We start from the raw sequence: 21,042 nt of genomic DNA on the forward strand, positions 1-21,042 counted from the left end.
ATAGCTATACACAGTCTGTTATATCATTTTTAATATCATGTGATGCATTACTTTCATATAGTCAATTATGCAGAAAATTAAAAAATAAAAATATAACAGAATTTTAGAAGGTATCTGTTTTATGGTCTCTTTGGCTCTGATGGGATGAATTTTTGATCATTTGTTTAAGAAAGAAATGTATTTGCATCTTTGCTTTTCAAAAATCTTTTTAACAGTGACTATTAAATGTGTCAAGTAATCTTTTGCATATGCTTTATTACTGTAAGCATGAGAAATATTGTTATTTGTTTACATTTTTGACTTTTTCTAGCTTATGTATAACTTAAAGCATCTGGTTAATTTCATTTTCCAGCTACCACTAGGTGTCATCTTCAAAAAGAAGTTTGTATTGTTAGTTTTTCATATCACATGTAACGGAGACTTCCATTTATTTTTCCAAGGCCTGTGATATTTGAGGAAAACAGGAAGAAATAGTGCCTTGTTTTATATGTGTTGTATTCTAACAAAGATTTCTGTGTAATTTCCAAATTAGTGGTCACCGTCCAGTGCCCCTTTTCTTAGATTATGTACCTTTGGTCATCCACCCTTGACACTTCAAGTTCTGCTCATTATGTTTTGCTGATTCTGCTATCTGGTCCTCATGATTATTATCAGTACCCTTAACTTGATCTGCCTCTGTGGTCCAAAAACTTACAAGGCCAGTTCCAGTTTCCAACTCTTTTCTCCTCATTTGACACAGTGTCCCTTAGTGCTCCCTTAGTCATTGATGACGTGCGTATTTCCTCCTCTGAGTACCTGACCTACATATAAGCATGAGGATGTGCCATGAGCATTTTATACTTAACTTGCCAAAAACTGAATTTATCTTTTTCCTACTCTGACTACAACATGCTTCCTGATGTCCTAAGATAACGCTATACTTGGCATGTAGCAGTGATTTGAAATTTTAGTGTATGGAGGGCCTGTTAGGACACAGACTGCTGTGTCCCAAATGTAGAGTTCAGATTCAGTGGGTCTGGGGTGGAGATTATGAAGGAATATGCATTTCTAACAAGTTCCCAGGGGAAACTGGTGATTGGGCAATGGTTTAAAAAACCATTGTTACACAAAAATCATTCTATATTTGTTAGATCAATAATTACTATGCAATAACAATGGTTAAAATAAGTAATATACACTCAAAAGTCAAACTTAGCATGAGTAAAAGACAAGAAAATTTCACAGAACTTTGCAACCATGATCTGAAAGAACAAGGAAGATCATCTGATCTAACACCCTCTCAACTGTAAGTTAGCAAACCAGGTATAGAGGTGAAATGACTTACGTGAGGAAAAATAACTAGATCTAATTAACCTGGAATTTTTATATAAAAATGAATGTTCTATGTGTAACATTTTTATTTAGCTAATCAAGGATTACTTTTCCAATTCCAGAGACAGAGGTTGAATAGATTATATTTTCCCTATATGAGTGGGCCTTGTATACAATTTCCTTCAAATGAATTAAAAGACTACTAAGTTTTAATCCTACTCTCCACATCTCTAAGATGCTTGGCAAAGGAAGAGAAATGAAAAATATATCAGTTAAAGTTATAGATTTGACTATTCCAAGCTGTTGGGCAAGCAGTTTGTGGTGGAAAGGAAGCAGAGACTGTTTTCTTTGATCCCAAAGAAAAGTGAATTTTTTGTTAGGCAGAACTGAAACATATACAAGGAGACATACAAGTGAATATCAAATTTTTTTTCAGTTCTGGAATCTTAAGCCGTTTTCTTTGCTTTCCCAAAACTGGATATTTGCAAGGACTCACAGACTCCACAGAGTAGACTCACCAGAGATTTTTATTTAAAGTCAAAAAACAAAATAGAGCAAGAGAAAGAGAATACAGTTAAGTACCAGGTCCAAGAGTCCAGTTCCTATGGGCCCAATCTTTGGGCAATAGGAACATGCTGTCTGAGTCTCTGGCAGGACCAGCTATGTTCCCAGCAAAGAATCTTGGCTTCTGGAGAGCTCCCAAATGAAGCTCACTGTACATCTTCAGTTAAGCCAGTCTAAGCAAGCTGGGTGGGCTAGGTGCAAATCATATGTGCAGAAGCAAACCTTAGGGGTCTCCCACTGTCATATTTTGACCAAGAGTAAAAACCAAATAACAGATATTTCCAGAAATAAAGACAGAGCTTTTCTAGTACAGTTACATATCAACTGATTCCTGTATTGCAGTCTTGTAGATAAAGCCACTGAAACTACTTTTCTATGGACCACCTGCATGAGAGGCCAGGCAGACTACATCCAGGTTCTTTTTCTATTTATCTATTTTCTATTCCAGGTTTCTATTTACTAGAAACCACTTATACACAATGGCAGTGATGCCTGGTGCCTAAATTCAAATTGGCTAATTATAATCAAGTTGCTTCCAAGAGAAACACAGGTTTTCCAACTTTAAATACTAGGACAACAGTGCAGTTACTAAATCAAGTTTTGTGATGAAGTAGTATTTTCTTTGAGAATACCGGTCTCCAAAAAGGAATTTCCAAATGATATGTAATTTATGTGAAAGAAAAATTTATAGGAAAAATGAAGAAATACAATAAAGTATGTTGATGCTTATCACTTCCCAGTTACCGATGTCAGTTATCAATTACCATTATAATAATTATGGACAAGGAATCAAGAGGCCTATGTCTTTGAGCTAAAGCTCTGTTATCAGGAAACGATCTGAGATTATTTTCCATGTATTAACTGTGTTTTATTTAAGGGAATACTCTTTATAGTATCTTTATCCATTTTTATTACAGGCTTTTAATTCCTCTTCCATTCTATCATTAGTAAAATGAAAATAATGTTTAGGTTTACTTTTCTTGTTTTTAAGTGTGATCTTATGACCATCTTATCAGAAACACCTGGGGACTGCTTCCCAGACTTTAATGTTTATATGATCTACCGGGGATTTAAAAAAATAAAAGATTTAGATTCTGATTATATATGTCAGGGGTAAGGCCCGGAATTCTTCTCTTCAATTAAACTCCCTGGTAATATCCATTCATCTGTGATCTTGTGTGTGTAGCAAAGATGCCACTTTTTAAAAATTATGTGTGCCTTTCTGTGTAAATAGAATGGGTCGATACATGAATGGACTCAATCTCTAATTAAGCCTGAAGATTTGCCTTCCCCAGGTCATATAAACAAGCAAGTTTAAGAAGTAATTGCTTAAATAAACTTCAATGTCTAAATTCACATTCAATTAAAAATGATGCAGAGTTAATCTCATCCTTAAACTCTAAATTGGAAGCCCGACATACTTTTAGTTTTCAGTACTTTATTGCACATCTCTGTTGCTTAAGCATCTATGATTTTCAAACAACTGCCAGGCTTTCTGCCTTTAGATTCAAAATTTAATTAGGTTCATATATTATGTTGGAAGGTTTAAGATAAAACCTTTTGTACTTTTCAACATTACAAGATTTCTTTTCCTTCAAATGAAAAACCAAGCAGCAGTTTTTATATTTCTTTTACTACTCAACTAGAAAAAATAGCATCCTATTTAATTAATTGTTTTCTTCTTGTCCCATCACTGGCCTTTTTGGACTCACTCACAAATTCACTCTGAATTCCTTTCATGCCTCCTATCCACATCTGGGCACTTTACAGGATATCGCTGCCTAAATAAAATGCCAGACACAGTATGTGACCCCAAGTAGGTACATAGGAACCTAGTACATGAGTTCCCTGCTCTTAAAGGAGTTCTTCCTTTTGACATCAATTATTCAACATAGCACAAGAAAGAAATGTGATGATTTCACTCACAGCCTAGCAATGTGTTCTGATTTTCTTCTTCCTTGCCTTGCAGTATAAGCAAGTGGAACAATACATGTCCTTCCATAAATTACCAGCAGATATGCGTCAGAAGATACATGATTACTATGAACACAGATACCAAGGCAAAATCTTCGATGAAGAAAATATTCTCAATGAACTTAATGATCCTCTGAGAGAGGTAAGATCTATTGTTCCCAATCTTCATGATGTATTATCATTGTTTATTTCTTCTTTTCTTGGAAAATTCTCTAGTTTTTTTGACACCACTCAAAATAAAAATCAGAACTAAATGCTAATGTATCTTTTGCCTTAACTCATATATTTTTATCTCATTCAAAAAAACACAAAATCAAAAAAATTTCAACTGTTAAAAAAAAATACAAGAACATTTTTTTCTTATAATTTGAATATTTTGTTTGTCCCCAGCTTCCCCAAATTCTTTCTTATGGCCTCATTGTCTGCCCCTTCTCAATCTCATGCTTATTCAAACTTTTCATATGTTTTAAAATTTTTTTGGGTTTTGGTTTCTACTCCTCTTCCCATCTTCATTTTCTCTGATCATCTTGTAGACACTGGTCAGGAGATACTGGCCTTCTAGAAGCGACTGATTTCTTACAACACGTTAAAATATTTCACAATGTCATTAGCCACCTCTTTCCTTACAGCTTCCTCCCATTCCTCTCTAGAAGTCTTCCTTCTGTCCACAGCACATGCAGATCACTGCAAGACTGAAAGAGGATGCAGCAGACTGTATTTCTTGCACTGTTTTACTCTCTACTTTCTTTTATTACCAACTTTCTCATAAGATTTCCATATAATCACTGCATTGTTTTTTGTTCTTCACATTTTGCCAAAATATTTCCTTGAAAGTTATCCATGACCTGTTGTTCATCAATGCTTTGTCTTTGAGTCACTGGTGGCACATTTTATGCTGCTAATAAAGTTCGCATGCTAAATCTCCCCTTTGGGATTTTTACATTGTACCATTAACTGAGCCATTGGCTTTCATTTTCTGTCTCTGAATTTGTTCACTTTAATTTATTTCATTGCACACTTCAATTCTGCACATTTTAGCTCTGCGTTCTTGCCATAAACTCCATTCTTAAAAGCTTCATGGTATCCCCTGGCACCACATATGTAAGTTCTGTAATGAAGTCATTATCTTCCATCACTAAAACATTTCTTTTAAAATCTCTGTAATTTTTTAGTCATTCTCTCAAGTCATTCGGAATGTAAAACTTTAGTCCTATTTTGAATCTTTTCCTTCTGTGCTCTGTACATCCAGTTACCCATTCATGGTGGTAATGCATCTCACATCTGTGCCTTGCTTCCTTCCTTGATGCAATCGAACTAAACTTACTCCTCTCACTATGTTAACTAATCTCTTATGTAGATGGGCTGGTCATTTCTCTGCTCAGAAACTTGCAGTCTGCATTACAAATTAAATCAAATACAGAGTCTGTGGGTTCATATTCCCCCTTCTGCACTCTAGCTAAATTTCCAGCTTTTCTTTCTGTTGTTGCCCTGAGTGTTAAGAAGTGACCTGTGACCAAAGTGAGCAATTTGCTTTTTTGCAAAAATAAAGTATAATTTATCACCTTTGAATTGAATGTTTTCCAGAAATTCTTCTCATCTGTTGGTAAAAATCTAGTTCAAATTATACCTCCTTCTTTCTGCTTTCTTTCCTCAGTCTGGATGTAACCCTTTTTTTTTCCTCTGATTCCCAGGCACTTAGTCCATAACCTTTGTGTGCTACTTATCCATTCCACTCTCTTTTTTTTTTATTAGTGTTTCACATTTGTTTTTCTCCATCTTTGTTTTGAAATTTTCTCAAGAACAAGCACTATTGGTCAATAATTTTCATTTTTTTTAATTGCTGGCACATTTAGAAAAAAATAAATAACTCAAATATTCATTCCAAGTAATATCTTTCTGCTTTTTAACCATTCTGAATTTTCTGTTTCCACTAAAAGTTACTTATTCTTTTAACACAAAGCTGTAAAAATATCATTTAAGAGCTTTGGAAATAAATGTAGCTAAATATCTGATACTAATACTAATGTAAAATTATGTTTTGTTTTGTACTGGAGATCAAAATCAGGACTTTATGCCTGCAGGGCGCAGACTTTACCATTGAGCCACATCCACAGCCCTTTTCATTTTGTTTTTCAACAGAGTCTGAACGTGGGACCTTCATGCCTCAGTCTCCTGAGTCACTGGGATTATAGGCTTGAGCCATTGTGCCAGTTGTTGCTGACATTTTTGTAGCTTTAATTTATCACTCAGTCCTCAGTCAAATTAGAACATAAAATATTTTCTTTATTTTTGTATAATTCAAACTTTTCTGTATTTTTGTAGAAAGCAACATTTTATTTATTTAAAAAGCTATCAATATGCTTTGCTCTATCTCTTCCTTGTAACTCAGATTATTATAATTTTTTTCAGTTTAAATCTTCTTCTCTAAATGGAAGAAGCTTGGGACACTGGAACCAGGTTGTGTTCTCCGGGGCTCAGAGGGGTTCATATGTAGAGTAGGGCAAGTCATAACATGGAGATAAATAATTCAAAGACAGTATCCAAGATAAAGTTCAAAGTGAAAGCATGCAGAAGATGTGATAAAACCAAGGCTCTATTCCAAAGAGGCAGGAAACGTTAGAATTCCAGCATCAAATCTCATGAAGAAAAACAAAAAGCTGACAGAGCAAGTACATAAAGGATCCCTAGGAAATTTCTCCTTTAAATGAGAAATAGACCTCTGTGATAAAAGAAAAAAAATTCTCAACATACTATAAAATGAAGATAATGGGAGATTTTTCTATACCGTGTGTTTTATTTCTTATTCTTTGTCTTACCACACTATAATTTATATTTATCTTGAGTGAAAAGCAATTCAGTTTTCAGTTTTACCTGCACCCACAGACAAACTTTCCATTTGGTTAATTCCTACAACTATTTAGTTGCTAAATTATGAACCTTTTATCCTTATTTATTCAAATACCATAGTTCAGGGTCTCAGCACCTTTAACCTCATCTTCTGAAGTTTACTCATGACTTGTCTCTCTCGCTTTGATCTCAACCAGCTCAAAATGCAGGGCTACCATATTTGTTGGTAAAGCTCCAAATGTGATATCACTCTTCTTGGGGCTGATCATGACCTCTCATTCCCTAGGTCCGGACTCCTTAACCTGGCACAGGAAAACTTCATGCCAGCCTTCAGCTTCATGTCTTCACATTAATGGTTCATTAACCAAAAACTGATCATTTTTGATGAGTATTGTTGATAATTTCCTGGGGGGGGAAAAAAAACTTCTGATTCTTCTTTGTCTTTCTCCATTCTACCCCTTAACTTTCAATCCTTTATATCTGACTTACCTCCTACTTTCCATTTGGCACTTTTGTCAGGCATTGTCCTCTTCCTAAATTTTCTCTAACCACTCCAACTCTATTACAGTATTTATTATTTGTCAGTTTGTTGTCTATGTCAGGACCATGAGTTTCTTGAGGATACAACCTGAGTTTATTACACTTGTATCTTTAGTGACCAGCATGTACTAAGAACTCATGAAATATTTACTTAGTGAGTATTTATTAGAATTATGAATGGAAGCCAGGGTGAGAATCATGGCTATTTAATCAAATGGGTGCTCCTAGAAGTGAAAGCATGCAGTGCTCAGACATTTACCACCTAGAAAGGGGAAAACATATATCACCACTTACTCTTCTGCTCCTCGGCTTTTGGTGGTCTGGCATCAGAATCACAGGAAAGTCCATGTTTAATATTGTACTGAGCTGAGTATTAGAAGAGGGAAAGCATGGGTAGAATAGAAAAGTGAAGAAAAAAAACCATGGTAAAGAGATAACAAAAGTCATTACTAAATTGAAACTTGAGTCTAAAAAATTCCAAACATGATTTTATAACAAATGTTGAATAAGAACAGTGGAACATACTTCTATCAAATCAGAATACTATGACATACCACAATCAAGGTATAGTGTTAGATCACGAGAATAGTTAAGAAATAATAAAGCACATCACTCTGTCTTTTCTAAGTTGCACTTCATTTAGGAGATGAGCTGTAACCTTGCACCAATCTGGGTTTCTATAACTGTTGTGCTCTAGTACTCTAGAAAGCTCCTGCCACACAGAAAACCTTGAGCAACCAGCACAACCTACGCCCAGTAGGTGAACCACGGCTCTCAGAAAGGGAAAGCAGCATTACTTGGTAGTTATTTCATGATAAAAGGTAAAAAATAAGATGTCCATTGTACACGTGTACACACATATCACAAGAACTGATAATCATATATTCAATTTTGAGCCAACAGCATGAAATATTACAACTTAAGAGTAAGTTATCAGTGCTTAATTGTTCAGAATGTTCATTTTTATGAATGTATTTAAAGTAATGTGAGATGTTAGCATATAATTAAGCAGAGAGTTCAGCTTACAGAAGTCTAGGAACCCAGAAACTTACAAAATGAAGGATATATTACACTTTCAGAACCTCAAAAACCCAAACACATAAACTATTGCTTAAAAGTAGAGAAAAAGTAAAATGTAGTGGTAAAGAAAATGAAAAATTTTCTCTATTCATAATAAATTTAGTCTATATTAAGTTTATCCATTTTACAACCAGTCTTTGTTTTAAATGTTTGAATACTTTTTTAAATTCCTAAGATATTAAATGGTGATAAGGATTTCATTTGCCTGACCTTTGAAAGTTCTTTCAAAAATCTCACATAAAATTAGTGCAGTTTGTTGATATTTCACAAACACTTTATTGAAATAATTCTATTTGTTTCTGTGGCAGAAATTAGGTGATTTATCTTTGTCATACATTATAGACAAATTGCTGAAACAAATTTAAAAAGCAAATGGTTCGTTCTTATTGTTCAAGCCTCAGTACCAATGTTACCTCCCCAAGAAGCCTTCCCTGTGATGCTCCCTTGCAGTCCCTGTTACATAAGCCTTGTTGGTGCATGGCTATCACTCTTGCCTAACTTTTTCTCGGTGTTGTCTGATCTGCCATGAGAATTCAAGAATCAAAACAACAAGGGCTTTCTCTTTCTTGATTTCTACCCTAACTTGAGCCCATAGATAGTAGACACTTAATATTTACTTTTTGGATAAATAAATAAATGGAAATTAAATAAGGATCCATCCTTAACATCCCAAAGAAACCGTTGATTGTGAGGACTCAGCATTTTGTCAATAAAGCAGCAGCTCTTGTATGCATAAGAAAAGCAATGCTCAAAATGATAAGAGTTTTCTCACAGATGTGATTGTAGATCTGACTGCCTTCATTATTTTTTTCTAACATGTTACATAAAAGAAGCTGGCATCTTTGTGTTTCTCTGTAATTGTGTTTGATGTACGCCCTATATGCCAGAGCATTCTACTTTTTATGTAGTTGTTTTTACATTCTATTTAACTTTTTTCCAGGTTTATGCATGAGTCATTTTGTGAAGAGTTAGCTTGGGGAGTGCAGAAGGGAGAGATTTTCAATAAAGTACCATTATAAAAGGTTTATAAATATTCTAATAACACTGATGGAATACACAGGAAATGCTTTCATTTCTTATATCGCTGCTATGTGTTTGTGTCCATTGTTTCCAAATACAGATGTTGAAATCCTCAACTGCAAGGTGATGGTATGAGGAGATGAAGGCTTTGGGGGGTAATTCTGTCATGAGGGTGGAGCTTTCATGGATGGGATTAGGACTATTATGAAAGAGGTCCCAGAGAGATCCCTTGACCCTCTGCCATGTGAGCAACAGCAAAATGATCATTTATGAACCAGAAAGTTGGCTCTCACTAGACAACAAATCTGCTGGCAATATAATCCTGGAATTCTCAGCCTGCAGAATTGTGTCAAATAAGTTTTCGTTGTTTGTAAGCCACCTGGTCTCTGGTATTTTGTAAAAGCTCCCCAAGTGACTAAGAAAATTACTATGGCAATTTTGCCTAGAGTATCACTGATGACTTATCAAACACTGGTGCCAGTTACCTCGTCCAAAGCTAAGAAGTGAGACACCTCAGGGTATCAAAGATTCACAGAAGCATCGTCATATGCAGTTCACGGTCAAGGTCATACAACCTGCACACTCAGCTACACTGGAATTTTGTGCATTCTGGGAAGTGATTTTAAAGTCATCTTCAAATATCTTTTCAATTATTCACTGAAATGCTAAGGCCACAAAATAAAGGAATACTACAATTTTCAAAAGAAAATCCTTTTTAAAAATTAGACCTTTACAGATATGCACAGTAGCTGGGTTCATCCTGTCAGAGTCATGGATGCATGGAAATCCATTTCAGTTCATGAACTCCTCCTTGTCCTCCCCCTTTTCCCTGTCACCTTCCTTCCCCTGTCTTATTCTCTTTCCTATATTCTATTACATTTCCTTTTGCTTGTCTTCCTATTTGATTTTTTTTAATGTTATCCCATCCTTCCCTCCCCTTTTCTTGAATTTACTCTAGCTTCCACAAAGGAGAGAAAATATTCTTTGAGCTTCTGAGTTTGGATAATTTCATTCAGGATGACATTTTCCATTTTCATCCATTTACCAGAAAACGCCCCAATTTCATTTTTTATGGCTGAATAGAATTCCATTGTGTGTGTATATATGTGTATTAACCTGTGTTCTTGTTGTACAAGATGTGATGTATATATACAATTTCATCACAGTTTCTTAATCCATTTGTCTATTGATAGGCCTCTGGATTGATCCCATAATTTAGCTATTGTGAATTGTGCTGCTATAAACATTGAGGTGGCTGTGTTGCTATAATATGCCAATTTTAGATCTTTAGGGAAAAAACAAAGGAGTGGGATAGCTGGGTCTTATGGTGGATTCATTCCTAGTTTTTTGAGGAATCTCCATACCACTTTACAGAGTGGTTATATTAGTTTGCAGTCCCACCACCAACGTACAAATATACCTTTCCCCTCACACCCTTGCCAGCACTTGTTATTGTTTGTGTTGTTGATCATTGCCATTCTGAGTGGAATAAGATGAAATCTTAGTGTAGTTTTGATTTGCATTCCCATGATTGTTAGACCTGTTGAACATTTTTTCATACATTTGTTGACTGTGTTTCTTCATTTGAGACGTTTCTGTTGAGCTCTTTTGATGGCTTATTGATTGGGTTGTTTGTTTTTGTGGTGTTAAGTTTTCTGAGTTCTTTGTGTATTCTAGATATTAGTTTCCTGGAGGAGTAGCTGGTCAAGACTTTCTCCCATTCTGTAGGCTCTCTTCACACTCTTTAATCATTTCCTTTGCTGTGCAGTGTTTTATTGTTTGAAGACATCGGCTTACTGATTCTTTGTTTTATTTTCTTGTGATTTGATGTTCTTACTAAGGAAGTCAAAACTAGCAACTATACAATTAAGTGTTGACACTATGTTTTGTTCTAGCAGTTGTAAAATTTCTGATAAAATTCCTAAGTCTTTTATCCACTTTGATTTGAGTTTCATGCAGGGTCTAATTTGAGAGAGCGTCTAATTTCATTTTCTGCATTGAGTTATCCAATTTTCCCATTTGTTAAAAAGGCTATCCGTTCTCCAAGATGTATATTTGGCAGCTTTGTCAAATATGCAATGGCTATAGATGTGTGGATTTGTATCTTTGTTTTATATTCTGTTCCATTGCTCTTCATATCTGTTTTGATGCTAGTACTACTGTGCTGCTTTGTTACTAGATCTCTGTAGTACACTTCCAGGTCACTTGTTGTGATGCCTCCTGCTTTACTATTCTTGTTTAGTATTGTTTTGGCTATTCTGGTCTCTTATTCTTATAAATGAATTCAACGCTTGTTTTTATTTTTTTATTTTTTTATTTTTTTCCTAATTCTATAAAGAACGTCATTGGTATTTTGATGGGTATTGTACAAACCTGTATATTGTTTTAGGTGGTTTGGCCATTTTGACAATATTAATTCTGCCTATCGAAGAACATTGGATGTGTTTCCATCTTCTAAGTTCTTTAATTTATTTCTTCAGTTGTACAATTTTCACTGGAGACCTCTTTTACCTCCCTAGTTAGATTAATTTTCATGTATTAAGTTTTTTTGAAGTTATTGTGAATGGGATGGTTTTCCTGATTCCTTCCTTGGCTGAATCACAGGTAGAGTATAGAAAAGCTACTGATTTATGGGTGTTGTCATCTAGTGGAGTTTTTTGGGTCTTCTAGATAAAGGATCATATCATCAATGAACAATTATCATGACTTCTTTTCCTATTTGTATCTCTTGATTTTCTTTTCTTGCTTTATCACTCTGGCTAACATTTCCAGGACTATATTGAATGAGAGTGGCTAGAGTGAAAAGACTTGTCTTATTCCTGAATTTAATGGAAATTTAGTTTTTCTCCATTTAGTATAATGTTGGGTTTGGCCTTGAAATAATGACTTTTATGACATCGAAATACATTTTTTGATCCATAGATATTCCAGTGTTTATAATATAAATGGGTGTTAGATTTTATCAAGGCCTTCTCTGCATCAAATGAGATGATCATGGAATTTTGGCCTTAATTCTTTTCAAGTGATGAATAACATTTATTGATTTTCATATATAAAAAATTGATTTTCATATACCAAAAATTCCTAGAATGAGGGCTGCGGAGATAGCTCAGTTGGTAGAGTGCTTACTTCTCAAGCACAAGGCCCTGAGTTCGATCCCCAGCACCGCAAAAAAAAAAAAAAAAAAAAAAAAAAAAAAAAAAAATCCCTAGAATGAAACCTACTTGTTCATGGTATATTATCCCTTTGATGTGTTTTTGAATGTGGTTTGCTAATATTTCATTAAGGATTTTTGTGTCTATTTTCATCACATTGGATATTAGTCTGTAGTTTTCTTTCTTTGATGTGTCTTTGTCTGGTGTTGGTATCAGGGTTATAGTGGCTTCATAAAAAGTATTTGGAAGTATTCTCTCCTTTTAATTTCATGGAAAAATCTGAGAAAGACTGGTGATAGTTCTGTGAATGTCTGATAGAACTCAGGTAAGAATCCATCAGGAAGGTCCTGGGTTTTCTTTGTTGGAAGGCTCTTAAATGCTGTTTCAATGTCATTACTTTATATTGGTCTGTTAACATACTTTATCTTGGTCTGTTGGTTTTCTCTATCTTCCTGATTCAAACTTAGGTAGGTCACGTGTCTAGACATTTGTCAGTGTCTTACAGATTTTCCAGTTTACTGGAGTATAAATTTTCAAAAAGTAAGTTCTTATAATCTCTGAATTTCAGAAGGATCTAAGTTGATATCTTTTTCATCTCAGATCTTGTTGATGTGCATCTTCTCACTCTGTTGTTGTTAGTTGGGCTAAGAGCTTGTCACTCCTATTTATCTTTTCAGAGAACCAACTCTTCATTACATTAATCCTGTGTATTATTTTCTTATTCTCATTTTCATTGATTTCAACTGTGATCTTAATTTGTTCCTATCTTACTGGTTTGGGAGCTAGGTTTTCTTCTTTTTCTAAGGACTTCAAGTCCTTAGAAAACAGAATTATGTTTAGAAACATAAATTTATCTATTTGGTATCTCTCTAATTTTTTAATGTAGGCACTCAGTGCTGTAAATTTTTTTTTCTTAGAACTACTTTCATATTGTCCCAGAGATTTTGATATGTTGTTTAGATGCTTGTTCATTTCTAAGAATTTCTTGATTGATATTATTTTTTTCTTTGATCCGTTCTTCATTTAGGAGAATTGTTCAGTCTCCATGGGTTATAGTGGTTTCTATTATTTTTCTTGCTATTGATTTTGGGATTCATTCCATTATGATATGATATATATGGGACTATATAGATTTTTAATTCTTTTGTATTTGCTAAGTTTTGCCTTGCAGCCTACGATATGATCTATTTTGAATAAAGTTCCGTGTACCTCTAAGCAAGAAAATTCAACTGTTCGGGGGTAAAACATTCTTTAAATATTCATTAGGTCCATCTGATTTATGATTTTATGCTTTGATAACTTGTCTATTGATGAGGAGGGTTCACCGAATCACCCAGTACTATTATGTTGGGGTCTATGTGGGACTTAACATCATGGAGTATTTTTCCATGTAATTGGGTGTATTAATATTTGGGGCATAAATGTTTATTATATATCTTCTTGTTGGCTGTTCCTTTTATTGTGTGGTGGACTTTTTTGTTTCTTCTGACTATTAAATCTTGCTTTAAATCTTCTTTGTCAGATATGAGAATAGCTACTCTTGCTTGTTTTCTTAGACCATATGCCTGAAATATTTTTGCCATCCTTTCACCTTCAGCCTGTAAATGTTGTTGCCTATGAATCCCTTGTAAATAGCATATAGTTGGATGTTTTATGATTTATTCTGCTAATCTGTGTCTTTTAATTGGAGAGTTGAGATCATTTACATTCTTTGTTAGCATGGATATGTGTTTGTGGTTTCCTGTCATTTTGTTTTTTCTGCTATATTTTATCATGTCTTGATTCTCATTTAGTGAATTGTTCTTCTATTGAATTTCCTCTGTTTGCGATTGTTTTTGGAGATTGTTTTTTAGTTCCTCTGTTTGTAGTTTATTTTTGAGTATTCTTTGTAGTGCTGGCTTAGTGCTCATAAATTCTTTTAGTTTATTCTTGTTGTGAAAGTCTTTATTTCCCCCTCAAATTTGAAACTAAATTTTGCTTACTGTAGTATCCCTGGATAGCAGTTGTTTTCTTTTATGAATTGAAATATTTCATTGCAGGCTCTCCTTGATTTTAAGGTCTAAGCTAAGAAATCAGAAGTGAATCTTATTGGTTTGCCTCTACCTGTGACCTGATGTTTATTTCTGTCAGACTTTAATATTCTTTCTCATTCTATATATATTAGCTCTTTGTCAGATTTACAGATTGCAATATATTCGGTCATTCTGCAGGTTGCCTCTTCACTCTCTTGATTATTTCCTTTGCTGTGCCAAAGCTTTTAGTTTGTTGTAGCCCCACTTGTCTCCTTTTGCTTTTGTTTCCTATGTCTTTGAAGTCTTATCAAAAAAAAAAAAAAAAAAAATGCCCTAAAGTATTCCCCCTATTTTCTTCCAATACTTAAAATGTTATATTTTGCCCCTGCTTTTCTTTGAGGTGTATAAGCAATGGATTTTCACTTTAGAACGTTAATTCTCTTGCGTTTCATTGACTTAAAATTGTATGTCAAAGATTTCATATTGTTCCAAAGTTTTTATTTGACTGCATTTGATGTAACACTGGCATCATTCAGATACGTGTGAGGGTTCTTAAGATCCAGTTACATTCATCCATCAAATTTGTACACATAACTTTGATTTACTTGAAAGGAAATGTGCTTGGCCTTGTAAGCAGCTTAACAAAACACCAAGTTCTGCACAGAGATCTAAAGGGAAACATGAGAACATAATGTGGCTGTTAAGCTTTTATCCTCATAATTCCCCTAGCAAACTCTTAGAGGAGTTATTTTTCTTATTTAATAGGTAGAAAAACAGTAAAATTGGTATAAATTTTTTTTTCAGGACATAGAGCATTTCACTGTTTAAGAATGTAAATAAATACGATCAATTTCATGGAAGTTTTTTCAATATATTTTTAGTTGTAGAGAGACACAGTACTTTTATTTTATTTATTTATTTTTATGTGGTGCTGAGGTTTGAACCCAGTGCCTCACATGTGCTAGGCAAGTGCTCTACCGCTGAGCCACAACCCCAGCCCAATTTCATGAATTTTTGATAACAACGTTCTCGTTCTCTTTCTCTTTCTTTTTCTTTTCTTTCTTTTTTTTTTTTTCATGGAACAGAAGTTTAGGGAAACAACTTTCTTAATTTAGAAAATAAAGAGGGGAATTACTTATTCTTTAATATTTTAATATTAAAATATTTCTGAGAATGTTAAATATTTATGACATGACTTAGAAATGATCTGAGTTCTTTAAGCATTAAAAAGTGAGCAGTTTTCATATTTTGTCATGGAATTTAAATGTAGTTGAAGATATGGAAATTATTTACTCAGATTTTAAAATAAATTGTTAATTATTTAGGCAGAATTAATACCAAAAGTTACTTATAGCAAGATGTGGTGGCAGTTAAATGTATCAAAGAAGTCATGACATAGTAATCTGTACCAAACTACCAGAATATTTCAATGATATGTCCATCATTGAATACCCCTTAGTATAATTAATTATATCCATGTGAATTGGTTGTTATATTGAAAGTATAGTCCTTAGCATCAGACTGAGTTGGGTTTGAATTTAACCTCTTCCCCATAGCTGAGTGACCAAAGCAAGTCACATAATATCTTTGAAAATCATTTTCTTCATCCTCAACAAGGGAGTGAATTATTTTTAGTCAATAGACTTTGAAAACTGAGTATGCTGATTTAAAAAAATTTCCTTTATGGATTTTTTTCTTTGATTCTGTCTCAGATTTCTGATGGCCATCTTTTTATAATATATAATTCACATATTTAGAGGATGTAATTTAAAAAATAAAAAAATTCTCTTGGTTTCATTGTTTCCATAACGATGTCAGGGGCAGTCTAGGATCAATAGTCTCTGCAGAAATTTATAGTACAAGTTTCTACTAGTTCTGAGAAATTCTCAGAGTTTTCAAGAAAATATTATTTTCAAAAGCATCAGGTTTTATAGGGCATACTTGTTACTTAACACCTTATTAACAGCTATGTTCCTCATTTCTGTACCTGTTCATCTTATAATTATTATTGAGATTCTTACATAATTTTTTAAAGAAATTGTATAAATAATCTATCTTTCCCCCCTAAAAGGAACTTTGCAATATCATAACAACTCTCCTCTGAAGAAAAATACTGTCTGATTCAGTGTCACTGAAGATGGCTGCTAATAATTACTGTTCTCACAGAACACTTATCGTGACTGTGCCATTTTCTCTGGAGAAGGAAATAACATTTAATAGTTTTTCTACTTTTACATAAAGTAAAGGAATTAACCTCACTTTGAACAAGCAATAGGATGTCCTAATCTCTTGGTGCCAGGCAATTTCCTATTTTTTAAGTAATAGAAAAAAATTCCTTATAATCTTTGCCACTGTGTTAGTCAGCTTTCCTTCATTGTAACAAAATACCTGAGATAATGAACTTAAAAAGAGGAAAGGGTTACTTTGTCTCATGGTTTCAGAGCTTCTGGTCCATGATCAGTCAGACTTACTGCTTTTAGGAATGTGGTGAGGTGGCACATCACTGTGGGTGAGTGTGATGGAGCAAAACTGCTCACCTCATGGCCAGGAAGAACAAGGGAACCAGGAGGGGGGATCAGGGTTCCACAAACCATTTCAAGGGCATGTCCTCAAACCTAACAACCTCTCCCTAAGCCCCACTTCATAAAGATTCCACCTACTCCCGACAGTGCCACCATGAATTCAAGCCATGTGTCAAACACATGAGGACTGGGGGGACATTCAGTATCCAAACAATAGCAGTCACCATAAAATGCTACTACTGAATGTGTAGTGTTAAAAAGGGAGATTCAAGTCTTACAGGAGAACAACATGTGCAGGGAATTAGTGGGTTTTTCATCTGGTGTCGGAGCTCTGAAACCTTAGGATCTTTGGTTTTCCCTGTAATTTGTGTATGTGGTAAGATATATGCAACAGTAAATTTGCCAGTTTTACTATTATTTTTCTGATGAAAAAGTGCTTACTACAAACACATTTAGCAATGAATAACTGGGCTATCTGGAATATTATGTCCCTATAACTTAACTCCCAAGATAGCCTAAGTGCTTCCAGAATGTGTTCTCAATATATACTAGATAGGTAGAGTAGGGTGAGTGGATCCATAATCTTCAAATTTGTCCTTCAAATTCTTAATTTTCACTCTATTCCATATATTGGGCATATATATATATATATATATACACACACACTATATCTTAATGAGGGCTCAAGAACATGCTCTCGTGTTACCTGGCTCTGGCCTCGTCTTCGATTGGGCGTGCATATATATATATATATATATATATATATATATTCTCCTAAATCTACCTCATTTTTTTTCTTTTACTATGGTATGGAACTACCACCATTATCCATTTTCAGAACCTTTAAGCCACCTCATAAGGAAGGCTCTGTAAAACATTAACTTAAACTCCATTAAACATTAACTTACTTACTTCCTACTGGTTTTCCTTAACAGCTTTTAGATGCAGTCATGCTTCTGTTACCAAGTAGAAGCTAAATAAATTTACATAAAAAAATGGAATCCAAAATAGTGTCTTCAGTGTTAATAAAACCATTTATTACACTTGCCCTGGAGATATTTGTTAGTCAACACTTTCTTCATAAATCATACATACATATAAATATTTGTTGGCTAACAACTAGTACTTATATCCTTTCCTTGAGAATGTATATAAAATATAGGGAGTTTCATGAGACATTAATGAGAATCAAGAAAATACATCATTGCTTTGGATTAATTGATTATGGAAATAATAAAATGTAAGACTTTACCCAGACCACTCCATTTCATTTCCTTTATGTGGATTCAAATATTAAAAAAAAAAAACTTACTAAATATAATTGTAACGTTAAGAAAGAGAGGACTTCTCAGATGTATAGTTTACAGACTATGTAAAGATAAATTGTCAGAACTAATGTTTCAAATTAAGAGAACACATCATAAAAATGAACACGACAAAATAAAAACTAATGCTGGTGAGCCAACATTGTAAAATTAACCAGTGAGTGGATGGATGTATGGATGGATGGCCAGCTATCAGGTAGAGACTTCACTAGGGAGAAGTGCCCTAAAGGTCTTAATGAGGGCTCAAGAACATGCTCTCCTATTGCCTGGCTCTGGCCTCGTCTTCGATGTTAGATGGAGGACATGCTGTCTGTCCTTCCAGAGGGAACAGTTCTCCCTCGCTAGGTGCATTTTCAGAATGCCTCTTTAACATGAGTTGTGAAGGAAATTGGTGGGCTCGTTTATTCATTATGATAGTTCACAGAAGCATAGAACTCTGACCCAAGAATTCATAAGAACTGAAGAATAAGAAAACATACTGAAGAATAGGGTGGCCGTGGGGGTAATAAAAAGACTGCTCATTAGAAATTCAGAGACCAGTTTTATTCCTGACATTTACTAACTAGATCTAAAACTGGTGAAAATGAATTTGCCACTCTGGGCTTTTTTTCTCATCTGTGAAATGAGAGGATTGGAAACAATTATCTCTGTGGTGCCCTCCAGCTCTGAATGTCTCTTTTTATACTAACTATATGTTAATCTCCCCCTGGATGATCCAAAAGGCACTCTAAATGTCTTTAGCGTCATCTTTATGCACATAATTCATTAATGTATAGTGCAGGGTAAGGAAATCACCTTTGTGAAAATTATCTCACTGCTTTTATTCTATATAAATGACTTCCAGGGCTTATGTTAACAATTATTTTTAAAAAATTAAATGCCATCTTTCTATATGACTTTTGGGGGACTTCTTCCCACCTAGTTTTGGTTTTCAAACCACAAGCTAGTTTGTTATAGCAGGACATGTTTACTCTTAACACCCAGTCACACAAAATCAAGTATGTCAGTCACGGAACCAGAAGTAATTAGACTTAAACTTCCTTAAGTCTTGAGAACACGGTGTCCACATGTAGGCACAAGGAGCGGTTGCATTGCTTGCCTTCTGTAGTAAACACCTTTTTTTTCAAATTTACCAAAAAATCATCCACATTCTGTGAGATTAGCTTAAGCACACATTCTAATAACTGAAGTTGCAAAGATTTGGTTGTATGTGATTGCAAAATTGATCCCTCAGTGTTTGGAAAGCAATAATCAAAATGGATCAGATCACAAAGAAGCATCAAAGGAGGCCAGGAAATGTTCACTGAGAAACAGATGCCCACCTGTTAGCAGAGTAGGGAAGGAAACACAAAGCACAAGTACTCATGGAAAGCAACCCTCAAATATCAGATAACTCAGCAGTAACTACTGCATTTTACATGGTACAGAAAGTGTTCAAGGTGATTACCACAAATAATCACAAACATTACATTCAGTATGAAGGAAAAGCATAATTGTGATTAAGAATCACTGAGTTTTAAAGGTTCTAAAAATGTTTGCTGTGGAGTACAGAGATTTCCAACTTAGAATCCCTAGGAACAAAATGACTATCTTAATTTCTCTTTTTAAAAAAAAAATTGCTATGCTTATAAATACTTCAGTTTCTTATGCTTTCATATTTGAACTTTCACGGCCATATCTCACAAGCATGTATGTTTGTGCCAATGGATTAAATTGTTTCTCATTAAGGTAGTCATAATTTAGGAAACTAACACTGATTTAGCACTGCTTTATACTATGTTATATTTTATACTTAATTGTGGTCTCTGTTATTTCTATTACACCATCGTATAAGATGGAATAACTGAAGATCAAAGGAGTCAATTTACAAGTTCAAGGAACAAAGCTGCATGTGGATTCATATCTCTGTATCCAGATTCATAATAATTACTTAGTGAGTAGGAGGATAGCAAAAATATTTTTAAATGAACAGAATATGCTGCCTCTCCCCCAAAACATCTTAAAGGAGACATACATGTTGGATATTATTCTCAATCAATGAAAACAATTTCTTCCTCACATTTTACAAGCCAAGACAAATTCAGAAGTCATTTGTTAAATGAACATGTTTTTATACTAATAATTAACAAATACACAAAATTTAAACTGGTGATGAACAGGAGTTGGAAATTGTTGGGGGCTGTGCCATGTTGGCAGCGCCGGGGATGGCACCTGATCACATCGGCATCGAGATTAATTGACAGAAGCACACTCAGGTGATTTTATCGTCCATGCACACAATGTATGCGCATGTGTTCTCGAGCACTAATTGCCTGCTCGAGTATCTCGCCTAATTCTTTTCGTAAGAGGCGTGGCCCTGCTCTCCGCCTCCTGGAGGTGATATAAGCGTAGGTGGAGTGAGACAGAGACTCGGCAGCCATTAGCAGAAAAGCAGGAGAAGAAAGACACACATGTGGCAGCAGCCAGAGGGGAAAAACATGCAGCAGTTAGTAGGGACATACGCAACAGCAGCCAAAAGAGAGGAAAAACACGCACGGCAGCAGTGAGTAGGGGCAGCAGCGGAAGGCAGATCGCAGAACAGCGAACTGAGACGCATCACTAGGCCACCTTAGGTAGACGTACCCTTAGTTCACAGGATGCAGGACTTTAAGGTGTAGCAAGTCTCTTCCTCTAAGCTCTAAGCAAAGCCTGT

The 21,042-nt window shown here is 34.6% G+C and overlaps 1 protein-coding gene across 2 annotated transcripts in view; it reads left to right on the forward strand.

Annotated features, from left to right (window-relative positions):
- The window catches only part of HCN1 (hyperpolarization activated cyclic nucleotide gated potassium channel 1), a 404,733-nt gene that overhangs the window by 285,943 nt on the left and 97,748 nt on the right, over nucleotides 1–21,042 (forward strand). The window contains exon 5 of one of the 2 annotated variants that reach the window (XM_079145911.1): nucleotides 3,845–3,991. The exons of the other annotated variant lie outside the window; for it this stretch is intronic. Within the exon in view, the coding sequence (XP_079002037.1) occupies nucleotides 3,845–3,991 (147 nt within the window). The remainder of the gene's footprint in view (nucleotides 1–3,844; nucleotides 3,992–21,042) is intronic. 2 annotated transcript variants of the gene reach the window in all.

The sequence above is a fragment of the Sciurus vulgaris genome (genome assembly GCF_902686455.1).
Source record: "Sciurus vulgaris genome assembly, chromosome: 6".
Classification (NCBI taxonomy): Eukaryota; Metazoa; Chordata; class Mammalia; order Rodentia; family Sciuridae; genus Sciurus; species Sciurus vulgaris.